Here is a 23,132-nt window from a genome sequence, read left to right as displayed (position 1 = left end):
GATTTATCTTATTTATTAGGTCAATGTTTGGTTTAGTAGTACTGTATGTAGTTGATTTATCTTATATTATTAGGTCAATGTTTGGTTTAGTAGTACTGTATGTAGTTGATTTATCTTATTTATTAGGTCAATGTTTGGTTTAGTAGTACTGTATGTAGTTGATTTATCTTATTTATTAGGTCAATGTTTGGTTTAGTAGTAGTGTATGTAGTTGATTTATCTTATTTATTAGGTCAATGTTTGGTTTAGTAGTACTGTATGTAGTTGATTTATCTTATTTATTAAGTCTATGTTTGGTTTAGTAGTACTGTATGTAGTTGATTTATCTTATTTATTAGGTCAATGTTTGGTTTAGTAGTACTGTATGTAGTTGATTTATCTTATTTATTAGGTCTATGTTTGGTTTAGTAGTACTGTATGTAGTTGATTTATCTTATTTATTAGGTCAATGTTTGTTTAGTAGTACTGTATGTAGTTGATTTATCTTATTTATTAGGTCAATGTTTGGTTTAGTAGTACTGTATGTAGTTGATTTATCTTATTTATTAGGTCATGTTTGGTTTAGTTTAGTAGTACTGTATGTAGTTGATTTATCTTATTTATTAGGTCAATGTTTGGTTTAGTAGTACTGTATGTAGTTGATTTATCTTATTTATTAGGTCATGTTTGGTTTAGTAGTACTGTATGTAGTTGATTTATCTTATTTATTAGGTCAATGTTTGGTTTAGTAGTACTGTATGTAGTTGATTTATCTTATTTATTAGGTCATGTTTGGTTTAGTAGTACTGTATGTAGTTGATTTATCTTATTTATTAGGTCAATGTTTAGTTTAGTAGTACTGTATGTAGTTGATTTATCTTATTTATTAGGTCTATGTTTGGTTTAGTAGTACTGTATGTAGTTGATTTATCTTATTTATTAGGTCAATGTTTGGTTTAGTAGTACTGTATGTAGTTGATTTATCTTATTTATTAGGTCAATGTTTGGTTTAGTAGTACTGTATGTAGTTGATTTATCTTATTTATTAGGTCAATGTTTAGTTTAGTAGTACTGTATGTAGTTGATTTATCTTATTTATTAGGTCAATGTTTAGTTTAGTAGTACTGTATGTAGTTGATTTATCTTATTTATTAGGTCATGTGTTGGTTTAGTAGTACTGTATGTAGTTGATTTATCTTATATATTAGGTCAATGTTTGGTTTAGTAGTACTGTATGTAGTTGATTTATCTTATTTATTAGGTCAATGTTTGTTTAGTAGTACTGTATGTAGTTGATTTATCTGATTTATTAGGTCAATGTTTAGTTTAGTAGTACTGTATGTAGTTGATTTATCTTATTTATTAGGTCAATGTTTGGTTTAGTAGTACTGTATGTAGTTGATTTATCTTATTAATTAGGTCAATGTTTAGTTTAGTAGTACTGTATGTAGTTGATTTATCTTATTTATTAAGTCTATGTTTGGTTTAGTAGTACTGTATGTAGTTGATTTATCTTATTTATTAGGTCAATGTTTGGTTTAGTAGTAGTGTATGTAGTTGATTTATCTTATGATTTATTAGGTCAATGTTTGGTTTAGTAGTACTGTATGTAGTTGATTTATCTTATTATTAGGTCAATGTTTGGTTTAGTAGTACTGTATGTAGTTGATTTATCTTATTTATTAGGTCAATGTTTAGTTTAGTAGTACTGTATGTAGTTGATTTATCTTATTTATTAGGTCAATGTTTAGTTTAGTAGTACTGTATGTAGTTGATTTATCTTATTTATTAGGTCAATGTTTGGTTTAGTATACTGTATGTAGTTGATTTATCTTATATATTAGGTCAATGTTTGGTTTAGTAGTACTGTATGTAGTTGATTTATCTTATTTAATAGGTCAATGTTTAGTTTAGTAAGTATCTGTATGTAGTTGATTTATCTTATTATTGGTCATGTGTTTGTTTAGTAGTATGTAGTTGTTTTAGTTTAGTAGTAGTGTATGTAGTTGATTTATCTTATATATTAGGTCAATGTTTGGTTTAGTAGTACTGTATGTAGTTGATTTATCTTATATATAGGTCTATGTTTGGTTTTAGTATTAGTACTGTATGTAGTTGATTTATCTTATTAATTAGTCATGTTTAGTTTAGTAGTACTGTATGTAGTTGATTTATCTTATTTATTAGGTCAATGTTTGGTTTAGTAGTACTGTATGTAGTTGATTTATCTTATTTATTAGGTAAGTTGTTTTAAGTTTAGTAGTACTGTGTATGTAGTTGATTTATCTTATTTATTAGGTCAATGTAGTAGTACTGTATGTAGTTGATTTATCTTATTATATTAGGTCAATGTTTGGTTTAGTAGTACTGTATGTAGTTGATTTATCTTATTTATTAGGTCAAATGTTTTAGTTTAGTAGTACTGTATGTATTGATTTATCTTATATATTAGGTTATGTTGTTTAGTAGTACGGTATGTAGTTGATTTATCTTATTAATTAGGTCAATGTTTAGTTTAGTAGTACTGTATGTAGTTGATTTATCTTATTTATTAGTAATGTTTGGTTTAGTAGTACTGTATGTAGTTGATTTATCTTATATATTAGGTCAATGTATTTTAGTAGTACTGTATGTAGTTGATTTATCTTATTTATTAAGTCTATGTTTGGTTTAGTAGTACTGTATGTAGTTGATTTATCTTATTTATTAGGTCAATGTTTGGTTTAGTAGTACTGTATGTAGTTGATTTATCTTATTTATTAGGTCATGTTTGGTTTAGTAGTACTGTATGTAGTTGATTTATCTTATTTATTAGGTCAATGTTTAGTTTAGTAGTACTGTATGTAGTTGATTTATCTTATTTATTAGGTCTATGTTTGGTTTAGTAGTACTGTATGTAGTTGATTTATCTTATTAATTAGGTCATGTTTTGGTTTAGTAGTACTGTATGTAGTTGATTTATCTTATTTATATAGGTCAATGTTTGGTTTAGTAGTACTGTATGTAGTTGATTTATCTTATTTATTAGGTCAATGTTTGGTTTAGTAGTACTGTATGTAGTTGATTTATCTTATTTATTATGGTCAGTAGTATGTTTGGTTTAGTAGTACTGTATGTAGTTGATTTATCTTATTATTAGGTCAATGTTTGGTTTTAGTAGTACTGTATGTAGTTGATTTATCTTATTTATTAGGTCAATGTTTGGTTTAGTAGTACTGTATGTAGTTGATTTATCTTATTTATTAGGTCATGTTTGGTTTAGTAGTACTGTATGTAGTTGATTTATCTTATTTATTAGGTCAATGTTTAGTTTAGTAGTACTGTATGTAGTTGATTTATCTTATTTATTAGGTCAATGTTTGGTTTAGTAGTATACTGTATATTGTAGTTGATTTATCTGATATTAATTAGGTCATGTTTGGTTTAGTAGTACTGTATGTAGTTGATTTTATCTTATTAATTAGGTCAATGTTTGTTTAGTAGTACTGTATGTAGTTGATTTATCTTATTTATTAGGTCAATGTTTGGTTTAGTAGTACTGTATGTAGTTGATTTATCTTATTAATTAGGTCATGTTTGGTTTAGTAGTACTGTATGTATAGTTGATTTATCTTATTTATTAGGTTCATGTTTGGTTTTAGTAGTACTGTATGTAGTTGATTTATCTTATTTATTAGTCTATGTTTAGTTTAGTAGTCCTAAACTTAATACTAAGTAATTTAGAACGTAAATTTAGTTGAAACATTAAAAGAAAAATGATAGTACAGACTTAACAAGTTTGACCATTCTGCTAAAAGCAGGACAATTGACTATATGTAGTTTGTAGATTATCTGATGATAAATCTGTATGTTATAAAATTTTAGCTAGGAAGCTCCAATGGTATATATGTTATACATCCAATCAGTTTTTAATATTTCATGGATAGTTTGTCGCTAAAATGCGAAAAATACCATCTCATAAACTTGCTATAACAGAAATCAGTGATATTAATCTTTGAATGTCTTTTTGTAGGATTCTTCGTTCCTGTATGGACTCGGTTTGGTCTACTTTCACTTCAATGCTTTTCCACTGTAAGTCATATATTTACCTTAATACATTCACAGGGCTTTTTCTGTGGGCATTTTGGGACACTTGACATTCACAGGGCTGCATCAATGGGCTTTTTGGGACCTTCCATTTTTAGGTCACCTGAGACGAAGTCTCAAGTGACCTATTCTCATCGCCTTTTGTCCGTCGTCGTCCGTCGTCCGTCGTGCGTCGTCCGTCGTCCGTCGTGCGTCGTATGTCCGTAAACAATTTACATTTTCGACTTCTTCTCCAAAACTGCTGAAGCAATTTCAATGAAATTTTGCACAAACCTTCTAAGGCATAAGGCCAATCAAAATTGTGAATTATATGGTCCCCACCCCCCCAGGGGGCTGTGGGAGGGGCCAGAAGGGGTAAAATTGAGTAAAATTTCAAAAATCTTCTTCTCCACTCACAGATGTGGTAGAATCAAATACTCTTCATAGATAGAAAGGTCTTAAGGTCCTTTACAAAAATTGTGAATTATATGACCGTGGGGGTCTCTAGTTTCCCCCTGGGGAGGGGGTTAAGTTTACTATACTTTATATTGAGAAAACACATTTTTGCGCATTATTTGGTCATTTGTAATAGGAAATGAGTCAAATGTTGTCAGAATTATCAGTATGAGATGGCCATTTAATCCTATTAACAAATTTTCTATGACTGACCCCCAGGGGCCTTAGGGGCGGGGTCAAAAAGGGGTCAAATAGGCTAAAATTTCAAAAATCTTCTTCTGAAATTCTGGAAATGGTAGAGATCAAATACTTTTCATAAATAGAAAGGTCTTAAGGTCCTTTACAAAAATTGTGAATTATATGACCCTGGGGTCTCACGTTTTCCCCTGGGGAGGGGGTCAAGTTTACTATAGTTTATATAGGGAAAACACATTTATGAGCATTTTTTGCTCAATTTTCATTGGAAATGAGTCAAACTTGATTAGAATTATTAGCCTGAGATAGCATTTTAATATCATATCCACAGTGATTCTGGCCGATCCCCTGGGGGCAGAGGGGCGGGGCTAAAAAATGGGTCAAATAGGCTAAAACTTCAAAAATCTTCTTCCGAAATTCTGGAAATGGTAGAAACAAATACTGTTCATAAATAGAAAGGTCTTAAGGTCCTTTACAAAAATTGTGAATTATATGACCCTGGGGTCTCACATTTCCCCCTGGGGAGGGGGTCAAGTTTACTATAGTTTATATAAGGAAAACACATTTATGAGCATTTTTTGCTCAATTTTTCATTGGAAACGAGTCAAACTTGGTTAGAATTATTAGCCTGAGATAACATTTTAATATCATATCCATATTGGTCCAGGCCGACCCCCTGGGGGCAGAGGGGCGTGGCCAAAAAAGGTCAAATAGGCTAAAACTTCAAAAATCTTCTTTAAAATTCTGGAAATGGTATAATCAAATACACTTTATAGATGAAAAGGTCTTAAAGTTTGTTTATAAAAATTGTAAATTATATGACCCTGGGATCTCCTGTTTCCCCTTGGGGAGGGGGTCAAGTATACTATAGTTTATATAGGAAAAAAAACATTAATGAGCATTTTTTGCTCAATTTTCATAGGAAATGAGTCAAACTTGGTTAGAATTATTAGCCTGAGATAGCATTTTAATATCATATCCACATTGGTCCTGGCCGACCCCCTGGGGGCAGAGGGGCGGGGCTAAAAAAGGGTCAAATAGGCTAAAACTTCAAAAATCTTCTAAAATTCTGGATATAGTAGAATCAAATAATTATAGATGGAAAGGTCTTCAGGTGTTTTATAAAGACTGTGAATTATATGACCTTGGGGTCTCACGTTACCCCCTGGGGAGGGGTTAAGTTTACTTAAGTTTATATAGGAAAAACATATTTGTGAACATTATTTGCCCAATTTTCGTAGGAAATTAGTCAAACTTGATTAAAATTATTAGCCTAAGATATAGCATTTTAACATCCATATCCGTCCTCGATGATCCCCTGGGGGACCAGAGGGGCAGGACCAAATTTAACAGGGTCAAATTGATTAAAATTTCAAAAAATACCTCTAAGTTCACAGGTTTGATGGAAGCAAATACTCTTCATAGTCTAAAAAGGTCAAATTTATAAATCACTGACCAACTTCAAGGCCCAGCATATAGTGTTTATATGTCTTTATAAAATTTGTTTCATTATTTGTTTCATTATATATTCTAACTCAGGTGACCGTTAAGGCCCATGGGCCTCTTGTTGGTATTTTTATGTCACCATTGAAACTTCGTAACAAAAAGTGATATATTAAAAGTAACACTTACTTGAACTTGATATACACTGGCAACTGTGAGCGCAGGGGATAATGCTATGCATTGAGGGCTCCTTGTTTGATTTTGAGTAGCAATCTTTCATATGGCATGATTCATGTTTTATTAGGTCATCTGATACGAAGGGTCTGATGTTCTATAGTCTTCAGGCTTCGTCCGTCGTTGTCCGCCATCAGTAAACTTTTCACACTTTGAACTTCTTTTCAAATTCTACCGGAGCGATTTGGCTGAAACTTGTCTGAAATGATCCTGACATGGTACCGACAAAGTGTTATTTTTCCAGCTGATCCAAAATCTAAGAAGGCCGCCATCTTGAAAACACATTTTGAACTTCCCTCAAGTTCTACCAGCGTGATTTGGCTGATATAAAATGATCATAACATGACAAAGTATTGTTATTTAATTACATCTCTGATTGATTTCAAATCTAAGATGGCTACCATGACATCATATCTAATTAATTTCCTATATGATTATTGCCAACGTTGTCAGATGACCGTTAAGGCCCTTGGGCCACTTGTTTTCAGAGACATTATTTCCAAGTTCTGACGACATAAGTATACATGTAACAGATTTAAAAATTACGAAATAAAGGAAAAGAAGGATCATTCATAATTCAAGTAAACTTGCATTATCTGTTGAGCTCAATCAGATTGAGTAGAATAATAGCGCAAAGTAATTTCAATCTTGATATGTGTTAATATTACATTTACTTGTAAGTAAAAAATATTTGTTGTGTAAGTTAACTGTAAAGTGCTTTAAATTTGTGGAGTGAATATTTTGCGGTTTTATCATCAGAACATATTTGCAGAGTTTTAGTTTCGCAGTATGCTGGTTTCTCTATATGTAATTTATAAATTTTGGCTCTGACCCCCCCCGGGGCAGGAGGGGCGCGGCCATATAGGGAAAATAAAGGTAAATTCTATAAAACCTTACTTGTCCTAGAGTTCTGCATGGATTGTAACCAAATTTGGCCAGAAACATCCTTGAGGGAAGGGGAACAGAACTTGTATAAATTTTGGCTCTGACCCCCCGGGGGCAGGAGGGGTGGGGCCCAATAGGGGAAATAGAGGTAAATCCTATAAATCGCTACTTGTCCTAGAGTTCTGCATGGATTGTAACCAAATTTGGCCACAAACAGCCTTGGGGGAAGGGGAACAGAACTTGTATAAATTTTGGCTCTGACCCCCCGGGGTCAGGAGGGGCGGGGCCCAATAGGGGAAATAGAGGTAAATCCTATAAATCGCTACTTGTCCCAGAGTTCTGCATGGATTGTAACCAAATTTGGCCACAAACATCCTTGGGGGAAGGGGGAAAGAACTTGTATAAATTTTGGCTCTGACCCCCTGGGGGCAGAAGGGGCGGGGCCCAATAGGGGAAATAGAGGTAAATCCTATAAAACGCTACTTGTCCTAGAGTTCTGCATGGATTGTAACCAAATTTGGCCAGAAACATCCTTGGGGGAAGGGGGAAAGAACTTGTATAAATTTTGGCTCTGACCCCCTGGGGGCATGAGGGGCGGGGCCCAATAGGGGAAATAGAGGTAAATCCTATAAAACGCTACTTGTCCTAGAGTTCTGCATGGATTGTAACCAAATTTGGCCAGAAACATCCTTGGGGGAAGGGGGAAAGAACTTGTATAAATTTTGGCTCTGACCCCCTGGGGGCATGAGGGGCGGGGCCCAATAGGGGAAATAGAGGTAAATCCTATAAATCGCTACTTGTCCTAGAGTTCTGCATGGATTGTAACCAAATTTGGCCAGAAACATCCTTGGGGGAAGGGGAACAGAACTTGTATAAAATTTGGCTCTGACCCCCTGGGGGGCAGGAGGGGCGGGGCCCAATAGGGAAATAAGAGGTAAATATTCAAATTCCTTCAGAAAAGAAACAATGAACCTGTATTCAGAACATGACTTGACATTACAAACCAGGTGAGCGATACAGGCCCTCTGGTCCTCTTGTTATGTCCGGAATCCTGATACTGGGACAGTTGTATTGCTGGGATGAGGAGTTAACAAATGTTCATTCAATTCTCTGGTGATGCATGTTTAGTTAATTTTCTGAAGAGAGTTTGCTTCTGTATAAGAAGATATGTAAGATGCTACTTGTTAAGTTTGGTGTTTTCTTGGCGGTACGTCTGTTACACTGTTGTTATAGCCCTGTGTTGTATGGCCAGACATATTGGCTTAGAAGTTTGGATGTTTGATCATCTCTGGCGTGTAAACATCATAGAACAAATGTAAACTCTCTTTCATCTAGTGAATTTCATTATATTCCCAGTACTCGAAGGGTTGAACAATATTTTAAGGATACCACAACAGCTTAAAACTCCATAGTTTTATTTTAATTTCAGTAATAGAAGATGTGTCCGTTTTTAGCTCACCTGGCCCGAAGGGCCGGTGAGCTTATGTCATGGCGCGGCGTCCGTCGTCCGTCGTCCGTCCGTCGTCCGTCCGTCCGTCTGTCCGTCAACATTTCCTTTAAATCGCTACTAGTCATAGAGTTCTACATGGATTGTAACCAAATTTGACCACAAACATCCTTGGGGGTAGTGGAATAGAACTTGTATAAATTTTGGCTCTAACCCCCAGGGGGCAGGGAAGGGCGGGGCCCAATAGGGAAAATAGAGGTAAATCCTTTAAATCGCTACTTGTCCTAGAGTTCTGCATGGAATGTGACCAAATTTGGCCACAAACATCCTTGGGGGAAGGGGAACAGAACTTGTATAAATTTTGGCTCTGACCCCCCGGGGGCAGGAGGGGCGGGGCCCAATAGGGGAAATAGAGGTAAATCCTTTAAATCGCTACTTGTCCTAGAGTTCTGCATGGAATGTGACCAAATTTGGCCACAAACATCCTTGAGGGAAGGGGAACAGAACTTGTATGAATTTTGGCTCTGACCCCTCGGGGGCAGGAAGGGCGGGGCCCAATAGGGAAAATAGAGGTAAATCCTTTAAATCGCTACTTGTCCTAGAGTTCTGCATGGAATGTGACCAAATTTGGCCACAAACATCCTTGGGGGAAGGGGAACAGAACTTGTATAAATTTTGGCTCTGACCCCTCGGGGGCAGGAGGAGCGGGGCCCAATAGTGGAAATGGAGATAAATCCTTTAAATTGCTACTTATCCTAGAGTTCTGCATGGAATGTGACCAAATTTGGCCACAAATATCCTTGAGGGAAGGGGAACAGAACTTGTATTAAATTCCTTTAGAAAAGAAATAATGAACCTGTATTCAAAACATAACTTGGCATTACAAACCAGGTGAGCGATACAGGCCCTCTGGGCCTCTTGTTATCTTCAATTACAGTTTTCTGGTTCATTGATAGACTGTTCATGTAGGCTAATCAACATTATTGTATAAACTATTAAATTGTTGCATGATTATAGTGTCAGTTCATGCAAACTTTTGGAACCATTTGGGTGAATTGATTAAAATCAAAATGAGATATGTTTATTTTTTTGCTACTGAAAAAAAAATCGTCATTGTTCTTAAACTTTACTTTTGTTTAAAATGTGTAATTTGTACTTTGATTGTAGCAATCCTATCATTTCTAAAAACTTTGTGCTTGATAATATCAAAGGAGAATTTAGGATGATATTTTTTTTTTTACTCAAAAGGCAGGTGTGTGTATGAAATTCTAAAATGATATTTATAATAATAGAATATTGCAGGAAATTAAACGTTTAGTAATCATAAGTATTATTTAATTTTAGCTCACCTGGCCTGAAGGGCCGGTGAGCTTATGTCATGGCGTGTCGGTCCGTCGTCCGTCCGTCGTCCGTCCCGTCAACATTTCCTTTAAATCGCTACTAGTCATAGAGTTCTGCATGGATTGTAACCAAATTTGGCCACAAACATCCTTGGGGGAAGGGGAACAGAACTTGTATAAAGTTTGGTTCTGACCCCCCGGGGGCAGGAGGGGCGGGGCCCAATAGGGGAAATAGAGGTAAATCCTATAAATCGCTACTTGTCCTAGAGTTCTGCATGGATTGTAACCAAATTTGGCCACAAACATCCTTGGGGGTAGGGGAACAGAATTGTATAAAGTTTGGCTCTGACCCCCCGAGGGCAGGAGGGGCGGGGCCCAATAGGGGAAATAGAGGTAAATCCTATAAATCGCTACTTGTCCTAGAGTTCTGCATGGATTGTAACCAAATTTGGCCACAAACATCCTTGGGGGAAGGGGAACAGAACTTGTATAAAGTTAGGCTCTGACCCCCCGAGGGCAGGAGGGGCGGGGCCCAATAGGGGAAATAGAGGTAAATCCTATAAATCGCTACTTGTCCTAGAGTTCTGCATGGATTGTAACCAAATTTGGCCACAAACATCCTTGGGGGAAGGGGAACAGAACTTGTATAAAGTTTGGCTCTGACCCCCCGGGGGCATGAGAGGCGGGGCCCAATAGGGGAAATAGAGGTAAATCCTATAAATCGCTACTTGTCCTAGAGTTCTGCATGGATTGTAACCAAATTTGGCCACAAACATCCTTGGGGGTAGGGGAACAGAACTTGTATAAAGTTAGGCTCTGACCCCTGGGGGCATGAGGGGCGGGGCCCAATAGGGGAAATAGAGGTAAATCCTATAAATCGCTACTAATGTCCTAGAGTTCTGCATGGATTGTAACCAAATTTGGCCACAAACATCCTTGGGGGAAGGGGAACAGAACTTGTATAAAGTTTGGCTCTGACCCCCTGGGGGCAGGAGGGGCGGGGCCCAATAGGGGAAATAGAGGTAAATCCTATAAATCGCTACTTGTCCTAGAGTTCTGCATGGATTGTAACCAAATTTGGCCACAAACATCCTTGGGGGAAGGGGAACAGAACTTGTATAAAGTTTGGCTCTGACCCCCCGGGGGCAGGAGGGGCGGGGCCCAATAGGGGAAATAGAGGTAAATCCTATAAATCGCTACTTGTCCTAGAGTTCTGCATGGATTGTAACCAAATTTGGCCATAAACATCCTTGGGGGAAGGGGAACAGAACTTGTATAAAGTTTGGCTCTGAACCCCTGGGGGCAGAAGGGGCGGGGCCCAATAGGGGAAATAGAGGTAAATCCTATAAATCGCTATTTGTCCTAGAGTTCTGCATGGATTGTAACCAAATTTGGTCACAAACATCCTTGGGGGAAGGGGAACAGAACTTGTATAAAGTTATAATTAGGCTCTGACGCCCCCCGGGGGCAGGAGGGGCGGGGCCCAATAGGGGAAATAGAGGTATATCCTATAAATCGCTACTTGTCCTAGAGTTCTGCATGGATTGTAATCAAATTTGGCCACAAAGATCCTTGGGGGAAGGGGAACAGAACTTGTATAAAGTTTGGCTCTGACCCCCTGGGGGCAGGAGGGGCGGGGCCCAATAGGGGAAATAGAGGTAAATCCTATAAATCGCTACTTGTCCTAGAGTCCTGCATGGATTGTGACCAAATTTGGCCACAAACATCCTTGGGGGAAGGGGAACAGAACTTCTATAAATGTTGGCTCTGACCCCCTGGGGGCAGGAGGGGTGGAGCCCAATAGGGGAAATAGAGGTAAATCCTATAAATCGCTACTTGTCCTAGAGTTCTGCATGGATTGTGACCAAATTTGGCCACAAACATCCATGGGGAGAAGGGGAACAGAACTTCTATAAATGTTGGCTCTGACCCCCCGGGGGCAGGATGGGTAGGGCCCAGTAGGTGAATTAGAGGTAAATATTCGAATTCCTTCAGAAAAGAAACAATGAACCTGTATTTAGAACATTACTTGGCATTACAAACCAGGTGAGCAATACAGGCCCTCTGGGCCTCTTGTTCATTATGACATGTAAATAATGATATTGTCAACTTTGATATTGTACGGTACTTTGACCTTTGAAAAAAAACAAAAACATCTTTTAACTGAAGTTATTATCTATGAAGTTATATTTGTTATCTATGAAGTTAAGCTTTCTTTATTGGTAGTTTAAAAAAGAGACATTTTGATTATGATTTTATTGCATTTTTAAACTAAATTAACCCTTTATTTACAAGGTAAAAAGTTAATGTTTTTACAATAAAAGTTATTATCTTCTAAATTCAGTCATCTCAAACAAACATCAATCATTTATCATCAAAACACTAATACTTATATGTGGGAGGAAGCCTCAAGGTTAAAAGTTTATGATTTTAAAATAGAAGGTATAATTTTAACAAAATCATCTTTACTAATTGTGAATGAACCCTGTGTACTGCCTTTGCGGTTGGATGAATGTGTGTTTGGCGAATACCAGGTCTGCTGGGATACATTTTACAGAGGCCAGGAGTCGAGTGGGCTATTAATACAGGTCTGAGTAGACCGACCAGTAAGCCAAATATATATGTACATATACATGTAAATTCTCTAATTTCCTTTGTCTTTCTTCTCTCACTATTTACTACCAGAGGTCAACAAACCAGGTTACGGCTGCTAAGCATGCTCCATGACCTGTGAACTCTCACCTGTTTCCTTTTATGGATGGTGTGACCTTTGTAGATTTTTCTGTGGATTGATAGTCCCGAAGTCCCTACTCATTGCAGGGCTGAGGTACTTTACCTGCAGTAAGTAGAGGAGGAAGGGTGTTTCCTTACAAACCTTTTTACATTCAACTTACATTTACTGACTTGTACTGGTACATTTATAAGCTGGGTTTGGGCTGTGCCTTCAGCTGACTTTGACCCACTTTTCTGTTTGTGTGTAAATGCAAATTTTACACAACATTCTTGTGATTGTGTGTGAATTTTTTCTGTGCTTGGATTAATTCTGTAGTTTGCGGACATCTTCATAGTAAGGTAGGTTACCTTTAGTACTAATATATGTATAGAAAGTCTGATTTGGCATCTGATATCACCATGTAAGACAACTCCATTTATTCTACAAAGCAGACCTTTCAGCTGACAAAGGGTTTCTAATTATAGTCGCTGACCTACGACCTTCTGTCGGCTTTAGGTCGGCCTCAGTACTTGTGATAAGGAGAGTTTGAATGGACATTGAGAGTTTTCAGTTAGGCCTTTCTGAGTGACCACTACAGATCTGAAGTACTTGTCTCAATCCTCTTTATTTATGTCTATATCTGGTGGTAAGTATATTCATATATTAATACATTGTTGTTACAGCTCCAATTACCTGTTCTTTATTTTAGGATGTGTCTTTTTAATGTTTCTATATATATTAAGATTTAGGTCAAGTGCAGATATGTATCAGATGCAGGTCGGCTTTGACAGATATATGTTAAGTTTATACTGCCACAGCTGTGTTTTATATGGATGTTATATAAAACTAATTATCATAGGAGACAGAATGTGACTTGTTCATGTCACTATAGGGTATTATAGCTGTTTTCAGAATATTGGAGGGTTATATAACATCACTTGATAGTGAATCAGTGATGTAAAAATTAGAAAAATGTTCTGGTCCTATGGTAGTTAAACTTTCTTCAGTAGATAAGATGCTGCAGGAAAAACATTTTATTACCTGAAGAAAAGTAAATCCTTAGGTAAAACTATCTTACAGCTGGAATGTAAATTGACTCACCATCAGGCTTTAAAAAAAACCCAAAAAAACATGTAAATACAAGAAGAAGTATATAAAAACTCATATTTAGTACTCTTTGTTTATTTCTATTCATCTTATTTTCATTTTTACGATGATTTGTATTTAAATTCCTTTGAAAATAGTCTTGTTGTGACAGTTTGAGAGTTTTGTCCAAATAATAACTATTTATATTTACTTCCATATAATACTTATCATGATTAAAATTCATCGTATTTATCGTTACCTTCATTAATTGTTTACAATGTTGATATGAATGTTCATACTTGACCTAGATGTGGGCAACTGTTGCTGTCAAATCTGTCAACATGAACTTCTGTAATACAGGGGTCTCGAAATGAAATATAGATAGAATATAAAGATTGTCACAATAATGAAATTAATATGGGTATTGAAGGGAAATATAGGTAGAATATAATGATTGTCTTTATACTAATTCGGAAAGCAGGGAGTCAAATCAAGTTATCTTTAATTCCTGCTTTTTAAAATTGGTAAAAGTTACCATGTAAACAGTGAGTTTACCATTTCATCTTATTACTAGGTTTGGATTCTGTTAAGAAAGTGTTTGCACTGTGTATGAGATTGTGAAGAAAGATATTTAAGAAGAGGGCAAAAAGCACCAAAAAAAAGGATTGGTATAAGCCTGTTGGACACATGGCACTGGCTGATGGTTATCTTGTAGTTACCCCTAAGGAGCCTCAGCAGAATGTCTTTGATAGGATATGTGAAGCTTTCTCCCCTAAGGAACCCCAACAGAATGTCTTTGACAGGATGTGTGAAGCTTCCACAAGATGGGGTCACACCATCCATGCTTATGAAATATGATGCAGTTGAGAGATGTTGAGCTTCCAGCATCTCTGGTCCAGCTGGCATAGCAAGATTGTTAGCTTCTTCAAGATCTGATGGCAAAATGAAGAATGAAGATGTTGGGGGTGGGGGGATACATTTCTGTTCCATGTATGAATAAAAGCTTCTGTACTAAACATGTACATGACTGTGTGGTATGACAGTCAGACATTTGTGATACAATGTGTCTTGCTATATAAATCGAATGGAAAAAAAAAATCTCAACACTCTTAATCAAAGTGAAAGTTAAATGGATGTAGATTAGACCTGAAAATAGTTTAATTAAAAGATGTCATTACCATAGATGCTTGTGATTAATTGAAGGTTTTACTTTTATATAATGCAAAAATTAAATGTTAAAATTAAGCACGTTTCTGATGGTATTGAAGGACAGAATAGTGTGTGTCATTATTCTAAACTAAAACACATTATCAAGTCCAGTGATTCTTTTACATTGTAGGTAAATATGGGGTTAAATAAAGGCCAGAGAAATTTTTCTGTATTTTCCCAATTTCTTGTAAATATTTTCCCAAATAAAGATTAACTCTCTAAAATATACATATTTCAAGAAAATTACCTTGTAAATTTTTCTCAATTGAAAGGTAAAAGCCACTAATAGTATTGAGTAAGAAAATCACAGAGTCCTTTTCTAAGATCACTGACTCAATACCTTATCAACTTTCTACCCTAGCTAACTAGCTGGTATGGTATAATAATACATGACAATGCCGTCCGGATGATTATACATATCTGATCTCTCACCGATGATAATGACTTGGATTATTACATATCATCTATCCCTGAAGATGATACTAGTTATTACTGAGAGCCAATCAACTAACTCTACATCCCCTGTAATACTCATCTTACTATATTCTCGTTGTTTTTTTGGACTCAGTTTACCATATTAGGTATTGTTATGATAAGTTTTTGATCGTAAATTACAAAGACTTATATGCACCAACTAGACAGCCAAAACACAAACAAACATCAATTGTCAAGGTCCCTTTATCAAGAGTCCTCACATGCTGTAGACTGAAAGTGAAAGTCGAGCTGACGCAGCCTCATTCTGGATTGGGCATGCTCAAATATGCACTGAAGTGTCATTGTTGTATATTTTGTTTTGATGGTAATGTCGGCTAGACATTTTATCATTTGTAAAGTCTAGCAGTAATCGTGACCTGCAATGTTTGCTTACTGTGAATTGAAAGTACCTGTGACTTATCAATATTGTATACATGTACAAAATTTTTTATCTGAGTTATAATATATATGCAATGGCATATACATGCATGTACAAAGATTTCATCTGAGCTATAATATCTGCAAAGGGATTAAAGCTGTTTACAAGGAAGAATTTTTTATATAGTTATTTCAAGTTCAGTATTTGATTGATTCTAAATCTTCTTAAACAATCTTGGTAATTAGGGCCCCGCATCGAGATGCGGGTGCCCTATAGTAATCAGGTTGTCCGTCCGTCCGTCTGTCTGTCTGTCTGTCTGTCCGTCCGTCCGTCTGTCCGTTTTTTTTCTTTTGCACATTAATGATGGAAGGGAGTGGAGTATTTTCCCCATATTTTACATGATGATTCCCCATCCATCCTAGATCTGCTTGGTAATTTTTCAGGCTGAAATTAAATTAAAAAATCGGCCATCTTGGATTTTAACATTTAAAAAAATCACAATGTTGTTGCTCTTAACTGATAAATATTTTGTTATAACATTATGATGCAAAGTTGTTCAGAATTAAACAAGGAGTTGACTGTCCAAAGGTAAGGTCATGGGCCAAGGTTACTAAGTCAAAGGTCAAGGTCAAATTTATTTGAGTTAATTGTATGCTCTTAATGTAATGTTAGCTTGGAATCAGGATTCAAGTTAAATACTTGGAAGACTTTTTCCAAAGAATTATAATAATGTACCATCATCGGTTTCCCAATTAATGTTGACATTAATTATTTATTAGCAACATATAGCTAACACGGAAGAATTCGTTGTCAAAATACTACTTTTCCACTTAAGCACGTCAGACACATAGCGGGGCCCTTTCTGACGTGTCAGTGTTCTAGTTTTCTTGGATATATACGCAGGTATCTGGATGAAGATTGTACTGCTACAAGATGACAGTGCTTTCAAAGTTAAGAAATAAACGTTTTTTTTACGTTGTACACCAATGGCAACTCAGGCCTAGGATAAATCATTATAGTCCATATTTTTATGTTGTTAACACAAAAACGTTATTCAAGTTGGAGTTTTTGTAATCAACTTAAAAATCTTTCAAATAAACACATGACCAAGTTGACAATGTTCACAGACTTTATATATATTGGAATGTAGGTCAGTGAGATTCCCAAGATTTGGAGAGGTCTCATATATATTGGAATGTAGGTCAGTGAGATTCCCAAGATTTGGAGAGGTCTCATATATATTGGAATGTAGGTCACTGAGATTCTATTGGAATGTAGGTCACTGAGATTCCCAAGATTTGGAGACTTCTCTCTCTATAAGGCTATAAATAGTCCTAACAGAATCTGTGCTCACTTGACAACTTTGCTGTTATTCTGTTTAGTTTCAATTTATCGCCAACAGTTGTCAGGCCAGTTAGAATTTCCAACATTCTGTCCTCATTATAGACGTGACTAAATGTATTGGCATAAGCGTTTCAGGTCAATGTCTTGCCATTAGGTACCACTACATGAAAACCTATTGGCACTGACCACATTTGTCTTTATGTGTGACTGATAAGGACTGAAGTAACTGACTCTGTGGACTTTTACCTGAGTTTGGGTTTCATTGATTCTCCACTGATGAGCCCTGTACCAGTCGACAGAAGACTGACAAAGTTCACCAATAGATGGAATCATGTAGGCAATAAACCCACTGACTAGGATACCATGCAGGCCTGCACCAGTCATGTTTGTAACCCGTACACAGAATGACTTTCTTTGGCTAGATAAGCTACAATGGTGTGGCTATGATGCACGAACTCCAAGAAGTAAATTCCTGCAGAAGAAAAACAAATAAAACTTTTTTAGTGTTGAGTGTTGGTAGAGCAAACTAGATGTTTGAGATAAAGTAAAAATTACTGGGATGTTAGTATATAGATTAGGATCTGGCCTCCATATTTATAACCCATTCGGCTCAAGTGTGTGATTTCTTACAGGGTTCTGAAGGTTTTGTGCGGCATGTGAAAATTAAACTTAATTTAAAACACATCTCTTACACAGTGAAGGTCTCTATAACCTAAATAAGGTTGTAAAACAACATTAAAACATTCTAATCCCTCTAGTATTAAAGAGAATGTGACCTTGACTAATGACATGTGAAGGTCAGACACATCTGTGAAGGTTACTGTCAAAAGGTCACTGCCAAAGGTCACAATCACACCTGTGAAGGTCATTTGATCTTTCAGACACATCTTATTATGTATGGTCAATGTTTTGTCTTTAGACTTTTGTCTGACTTAAAGGCAATACAAAACCTTCTTTTTTATGCTGTGAAACAGCATTCTTAGGTACGCTCGGCGAGCCTGTGCACATCAAAACAATGAAACCACTCCGCGATGAAAATTAAAAGTTGTTTTGTTCATTTCACTTAATACTTGATGGCATGAAAAATAAAACCCAAATATTCAAAACCACAGACATTGAATTTGTACATACATATACACCATTGATGGAGTGTTTTAAGTGTTCAGTTAGGACTCTATGATATTGGTATTACTCCTATAGTAGTCTCCCGAAAATCACGAACAACGCCTTCTTCGCTGTCTTCCTCCGCGGCAGACTTTCGGTGGATTTTGGATTGTGTATGTTTATTTAAATTTTACGTAATTCATGCTACTGATCGATTATTGTAATCAATTGTTAGGAAGGTTAATACAAAAGAAAGTTTTTATAACGCTTATAAAGTTTTTTGTGTTGGTTTCATTGACGAACTATATCCGATGATACACTGTATTATTGCGCAGTAAAAGTTAATAGTTTTGAGTATGTGTCTGTCACCGGGAGTTGTGTCTTTTGTTTATCGACAACTGCGTCATATTGAAAGGGGAAAGGTACAAAATTTATCAACATAAACTTACAAAATATAATGATGATATAGATCTATATATGTACGAGCATTTTAAAGTGACAAATAAACTTATATTGTCGTGTTATGTACGGTAGCCTAATGAAGACTTGCTAAAGTCCGATGTATTGTATGAAGTTTCCTTGATGTTAGCGTTATGAATTCAAAAGAAATTTGAGTGTTATAAGTAACCAAATAATGTACCTTTTACTTGGCAAAAGTATATGACCATGTTTTATTATGAGTCAAAAGTCGGCAAAGCACAACTCAAGGTATAATGTTCTGCACGAAAAAATATCTCGCCAACCAGTTACTGTTAGGCTTACGAAGACTTGCTAAAGTCCGGTAGCCTACATAACATGAAGTTTTCTTGATGTTAACGGCTAGCGATCTTGTGAATTTAAAAGAAATCCGAGTGATATACGTAATGGAATAATGTACCTTTTATTCGGCAAAAGTATCTGGCCATGATTTATTAGTCAAAATTCGTCAAAGCAACGTTAACCCATATAAGTTTTCTAAAAAGGAAACCAACACTTGTCCGGAAATGGTAATATTTCTAATGTTATATTTTTCCGAAAATATTCTTCAATGTTAAGTGGACATTAAGATACGGATATGTTTACTTATTATTTTTTGTCTTTGAAGAGACATTGATGAAATTGATCAATTTAGTAATTAAAAGAATTATACAAAATGATACTCAGATTATGAACGGTTTCATTGGTGCCGAAATTGTTATTTCAGAAATAATTTAGATTCAAAATTTATTACAGTTATTTCAGGAAAATGAGTTATTCAACTTATTATTCTTGAAAAACTTTGAATATCTTAAAATAGGTACGGTATACTGTAAATATATTTTGTTAAACTCCGAAATTCAACACTGCACACTTAAAGTATACTAAATTCAGTATTTAAATGAAAAACCAATTTCTTTATTATATGGTTTGGATCCTTCAATCACAGCATCTATAAGTGGCCTTGGCACTTTGATTATTACATGATCAATAGTCTTATCTTTGTGACATTATGGAGGTCATATGTATTTTTAGGTCATCTGACCTATAGTTGTGATGTTTCGTCCGTTGTCGTCCGCCGTCCGTTGTCCGCTATGCGCCGTCCGCCGTCCGCCGTGCGTTAACTTTTCACATTTTGAACTTCTTCTCAAGTTCTACCGGTGCGATTTTTCTGAAACTTACATAAAATGACCCTGACATGGTCCCGACAAAGTGTTGTTATTTTTCGAGTCAATCTGAAATTCAAGATGGCCGCCACAGCCACCATATTGAAAACACATTTTGAACTTCTTCTCAAGTTCTACCGGTGCGATTTGGCTGAAACTTGCATGAAACAATCCTGACATGGTCCCGACAAAGTGTTGTTATTTTTCGGGTCGATCCGAAATCCAAGATGGCCGCCACAGCCGCTATCTTGAAAACACATTTTGAACTTCTTCTCAAGTTCTACCGGTGCAATTTGGCTGAAACTTGCATGAAACAATCCTGACATGGTCCCGACAAAGTGTTGTTATTTTTCGGGTCGATCCGAAATCCAAGATGGCCGCCATAGCCGCCATCTTGAAGACACATTTTGAACTTCTTCTCAAGTTCTACCGGTGCGATTTGGCTGAAACTTGCATGAAATGATCCTGACATTGTCCCGACAAAGTGTTGTTATTTTTCCGGTCGATCCGAAATCCAAGATGGCTGCCACAGTCGCCATCTTGAAAACACATTTTGAACTTCTTCTCAAGTTCTACCGGTGCGATATGACGAAAACTTGCATGAAATGATGCTGACATGGTCCTAACATAGTGTTGTTATTTTTCGGGTCGATCCGAAATCCAAGATGGCCGCCACAGCCGCCATCTTGAAAACACATTTTGAACTTCTTCTCAAGTTCTACCAGTGCGATTTGGCTGAAACTTGCATGAAATGATCCTGACATAGTCCCAACAAAGTGTTGTTATTTTTCGGGTCAATCCGAAATTCAAGATGGCTGCCATAGCCGCCATCTTGAAAACACATTTTGAACTTCTACTCAAGTTCTACCGGTGCAATTTGGCTGAAACTTGTAGGAAATGATTCTGACATAGTCCCGAAGAAGTGTTGTTATTTTTCGGGTCGATCTGAATTCCAAGATTGCTGCCACAGCCGCCATCTTGAAAACACATTTTGAACTTCTTCTCAAGTTCTACCGGTGCAATTTGGCTGAAACTTGCATGAAATGATCCTGACATGGTCCTGACAAAGTGTTGTTGGGTCGATCCGAAATCCAAGATGGCCGCCACCGCCGCCATCTTGAAAACACATTTCGAACTTCTTCTCAAGTTCTACTTGTGCAATTTGGCTGGAACGTGCATGAAATGATCCTTACATGGTCCCGACAAAATGTTATTACATCTCTGGTTGATCCCAAATCGAAGATGGCTACCATGACACTATATCTGATTTATTTCCTATATGATTATTGCCAAGGTAGTCAGATGACCGTTAAGGCCCTTGGGCCTCTTGTCTTGAAGGTAGTTCCTACGACCTTGTGAAGATCTCAACTACGTTTTTGTGCCGTGTACAATCTGATCTAGCTATTATAATGACATTTTGAAGGTCATACTGCATGGTTTTTGTACCTTTGACCTTGACTAAGAAATCTAAATTCAGCCCATATCATTCTGATCAAATAAAATAAAAGCTTTGCTGAAACATTTTGTTGATAAAATTCTTATCATAAAGATATGATCTTCAGGGCATGCAATATAACACAATTGATTTGATTCAGTTGCTCAGTTCCTGTGCATTCAACTAATGATTATTCTCTACAAAATGTTTTAATCGTTTCTGATAATACACATGTTTAGAGCCAGGCACGGCCATGTAGGCTAATGAATTTACAGGTAGGTAATGCAGGTAGAAGCTACAAGACTTTTCACCCTAATTTAGCTGTGGATATTGCCTTTTTTTATCAACTTGATGTAATCAATAAAAAATCATTGTGTAACACCAATCAAATATGACCTGATTTGTAGGTTATGAGCCAGAAATAGATTTATTCCAGACTAAGTCTGTCTGGGTCATTCCACTGATGGCATTTTCATGGGGCCCTAGCTTGATTAGAAAATGACATGGTCCGAAGCAAGAACAAAAATCATTTGTTTTAGATTACATTTCTGTGAATGTTCATGTCAGTATTAATAATGTTTATACTCACCTCTCTTTACGATAATATTTTCGTTTGAGATTTTAACGACGGGTCATTAATTTGAGATTTTAACGACGGGTCATTAAATTATTGATACAATGTTGATGGAAAGATACGCAGACTTCAATTTTGATATTAGTAATGAAAAAGTATTTTGAATGTTAAGAATCCATGCTTTTTTTTAGTTATCATGAAGGCCAAATTTCAGGTTACATTAATTTTGAGAAATTCAGTGGTTGAATTCGAGACAAACTTAAGGCTTTGCCATTATGAATTTACTTGCAGCTCCTGAAGTCATGCGTTTATGTATCAAGTCATGCAGACATGAAGTCCTGACAGTAAAAACTATATCTTGATCAGTTGGTTCCACCTAAAATACACTGCCAGCTGGATAAATATAGAGAGGCTGACATCACTCTTAAACAGATCTGCACGTGGCCAGATGGGATACATACATAGCTAGCACTTTCTGTATTATTATAGAATGTTTGCATGGTTACACAGTTGAAAACCGTCTTTTATATACATCAATGAGCCCTCCGAATGATTCATTGAATATTTCATGTAAAAGATGACCCAGAAAGAGAAATAGATTCAATTGAGTACAGCCGGCTCCTGTAGTCAAGTTTACTGGGTCATAACTAAGGTTGAATCATCATCCCACATATCCTAAACTTTAACTCAATAATTACAGGTCGTTCATGTTATAATACTGATTCTGTAGTTCCGATTGTGGACATGTTTTGATAAGATATGATTGACATGATAACTGCTTAGGAAAGTAATCGTTGAATTAGATAGTCCCACGGACGAGGAATCGAATAGAATACTAAAATTTGTAGCTTACCGTGTGTATAACTTGAATCCTATTGATGTTAAACATATCATATATGAATTTGGTTGTGATGGATCCATTAAGGAATATGAAAGGTTTGGATAGTGGAGGAAATCTGGAGTACCCACAGACAAACCACTGACCTACATCAGGTTTATTTAGGTCTTCAGGCGTAATCATCGTAATCTTCGCATAACCCATAGAGGGAGGGCTAATGATAGAATGCCATCAATGCAGTCACTGTAACTATGCATTCACTGTGCCACAAATATTTTGGTCCACTGCTAGATGTGCTTAAGTCACTTCA

The 23,132-nt window shown here is 36.2% G+C and overlaps 1 protein-coding gene across 4 annotated transcripts in view; it reads left to right on the top strand.

Moving 5' to 3' along the window:
* The window catches only part of LOC138307399 (lysine-specific demethylase 6A-like), a 150,816-nt gene that overhangs the window by 35,086 nt on the left and 92,598 nt on the right, over positions 1-23,132 (top strand). For 2 of the 4 annotated variants that reach the window (XM_069248123.1, XM_069248122.1), the window contains exon 5: positions 3,992-4,050. In XM_069248123.1, coding sequence (XP_069104224.1) covers positions 3,992-4,050 — 59 coding nt within the window. Of the gene's footprint in view, positions 1-3,991; positions 4,051-12,723; positions 13,117-13,384; positions 13,404-23,132 lie in introns of those variants that run through there. The other 2 variants (XM_069248128.1, XM_069248132.1) reach the window with 2 other exon arrangements.

Source organism: Argopecten irradians, chromosome 14, assembly GCF_041381155.1.
Source record: "Argopecten irradians isolate NY chromosome 14, Ai_NY, whole genome shotgun sequence".
Lineage (NCBI taxonomy): Eukaryota > Metazoa > Mollusca > Bivalvia > Pectinida > Pectinidae > Argopecten > Argopecten irradians.
The sequence above is the reverse complement of the archived record's forward strand: the minus strand, read 5'-3'. Positions and strand labels throughout refer to the sequence as shown.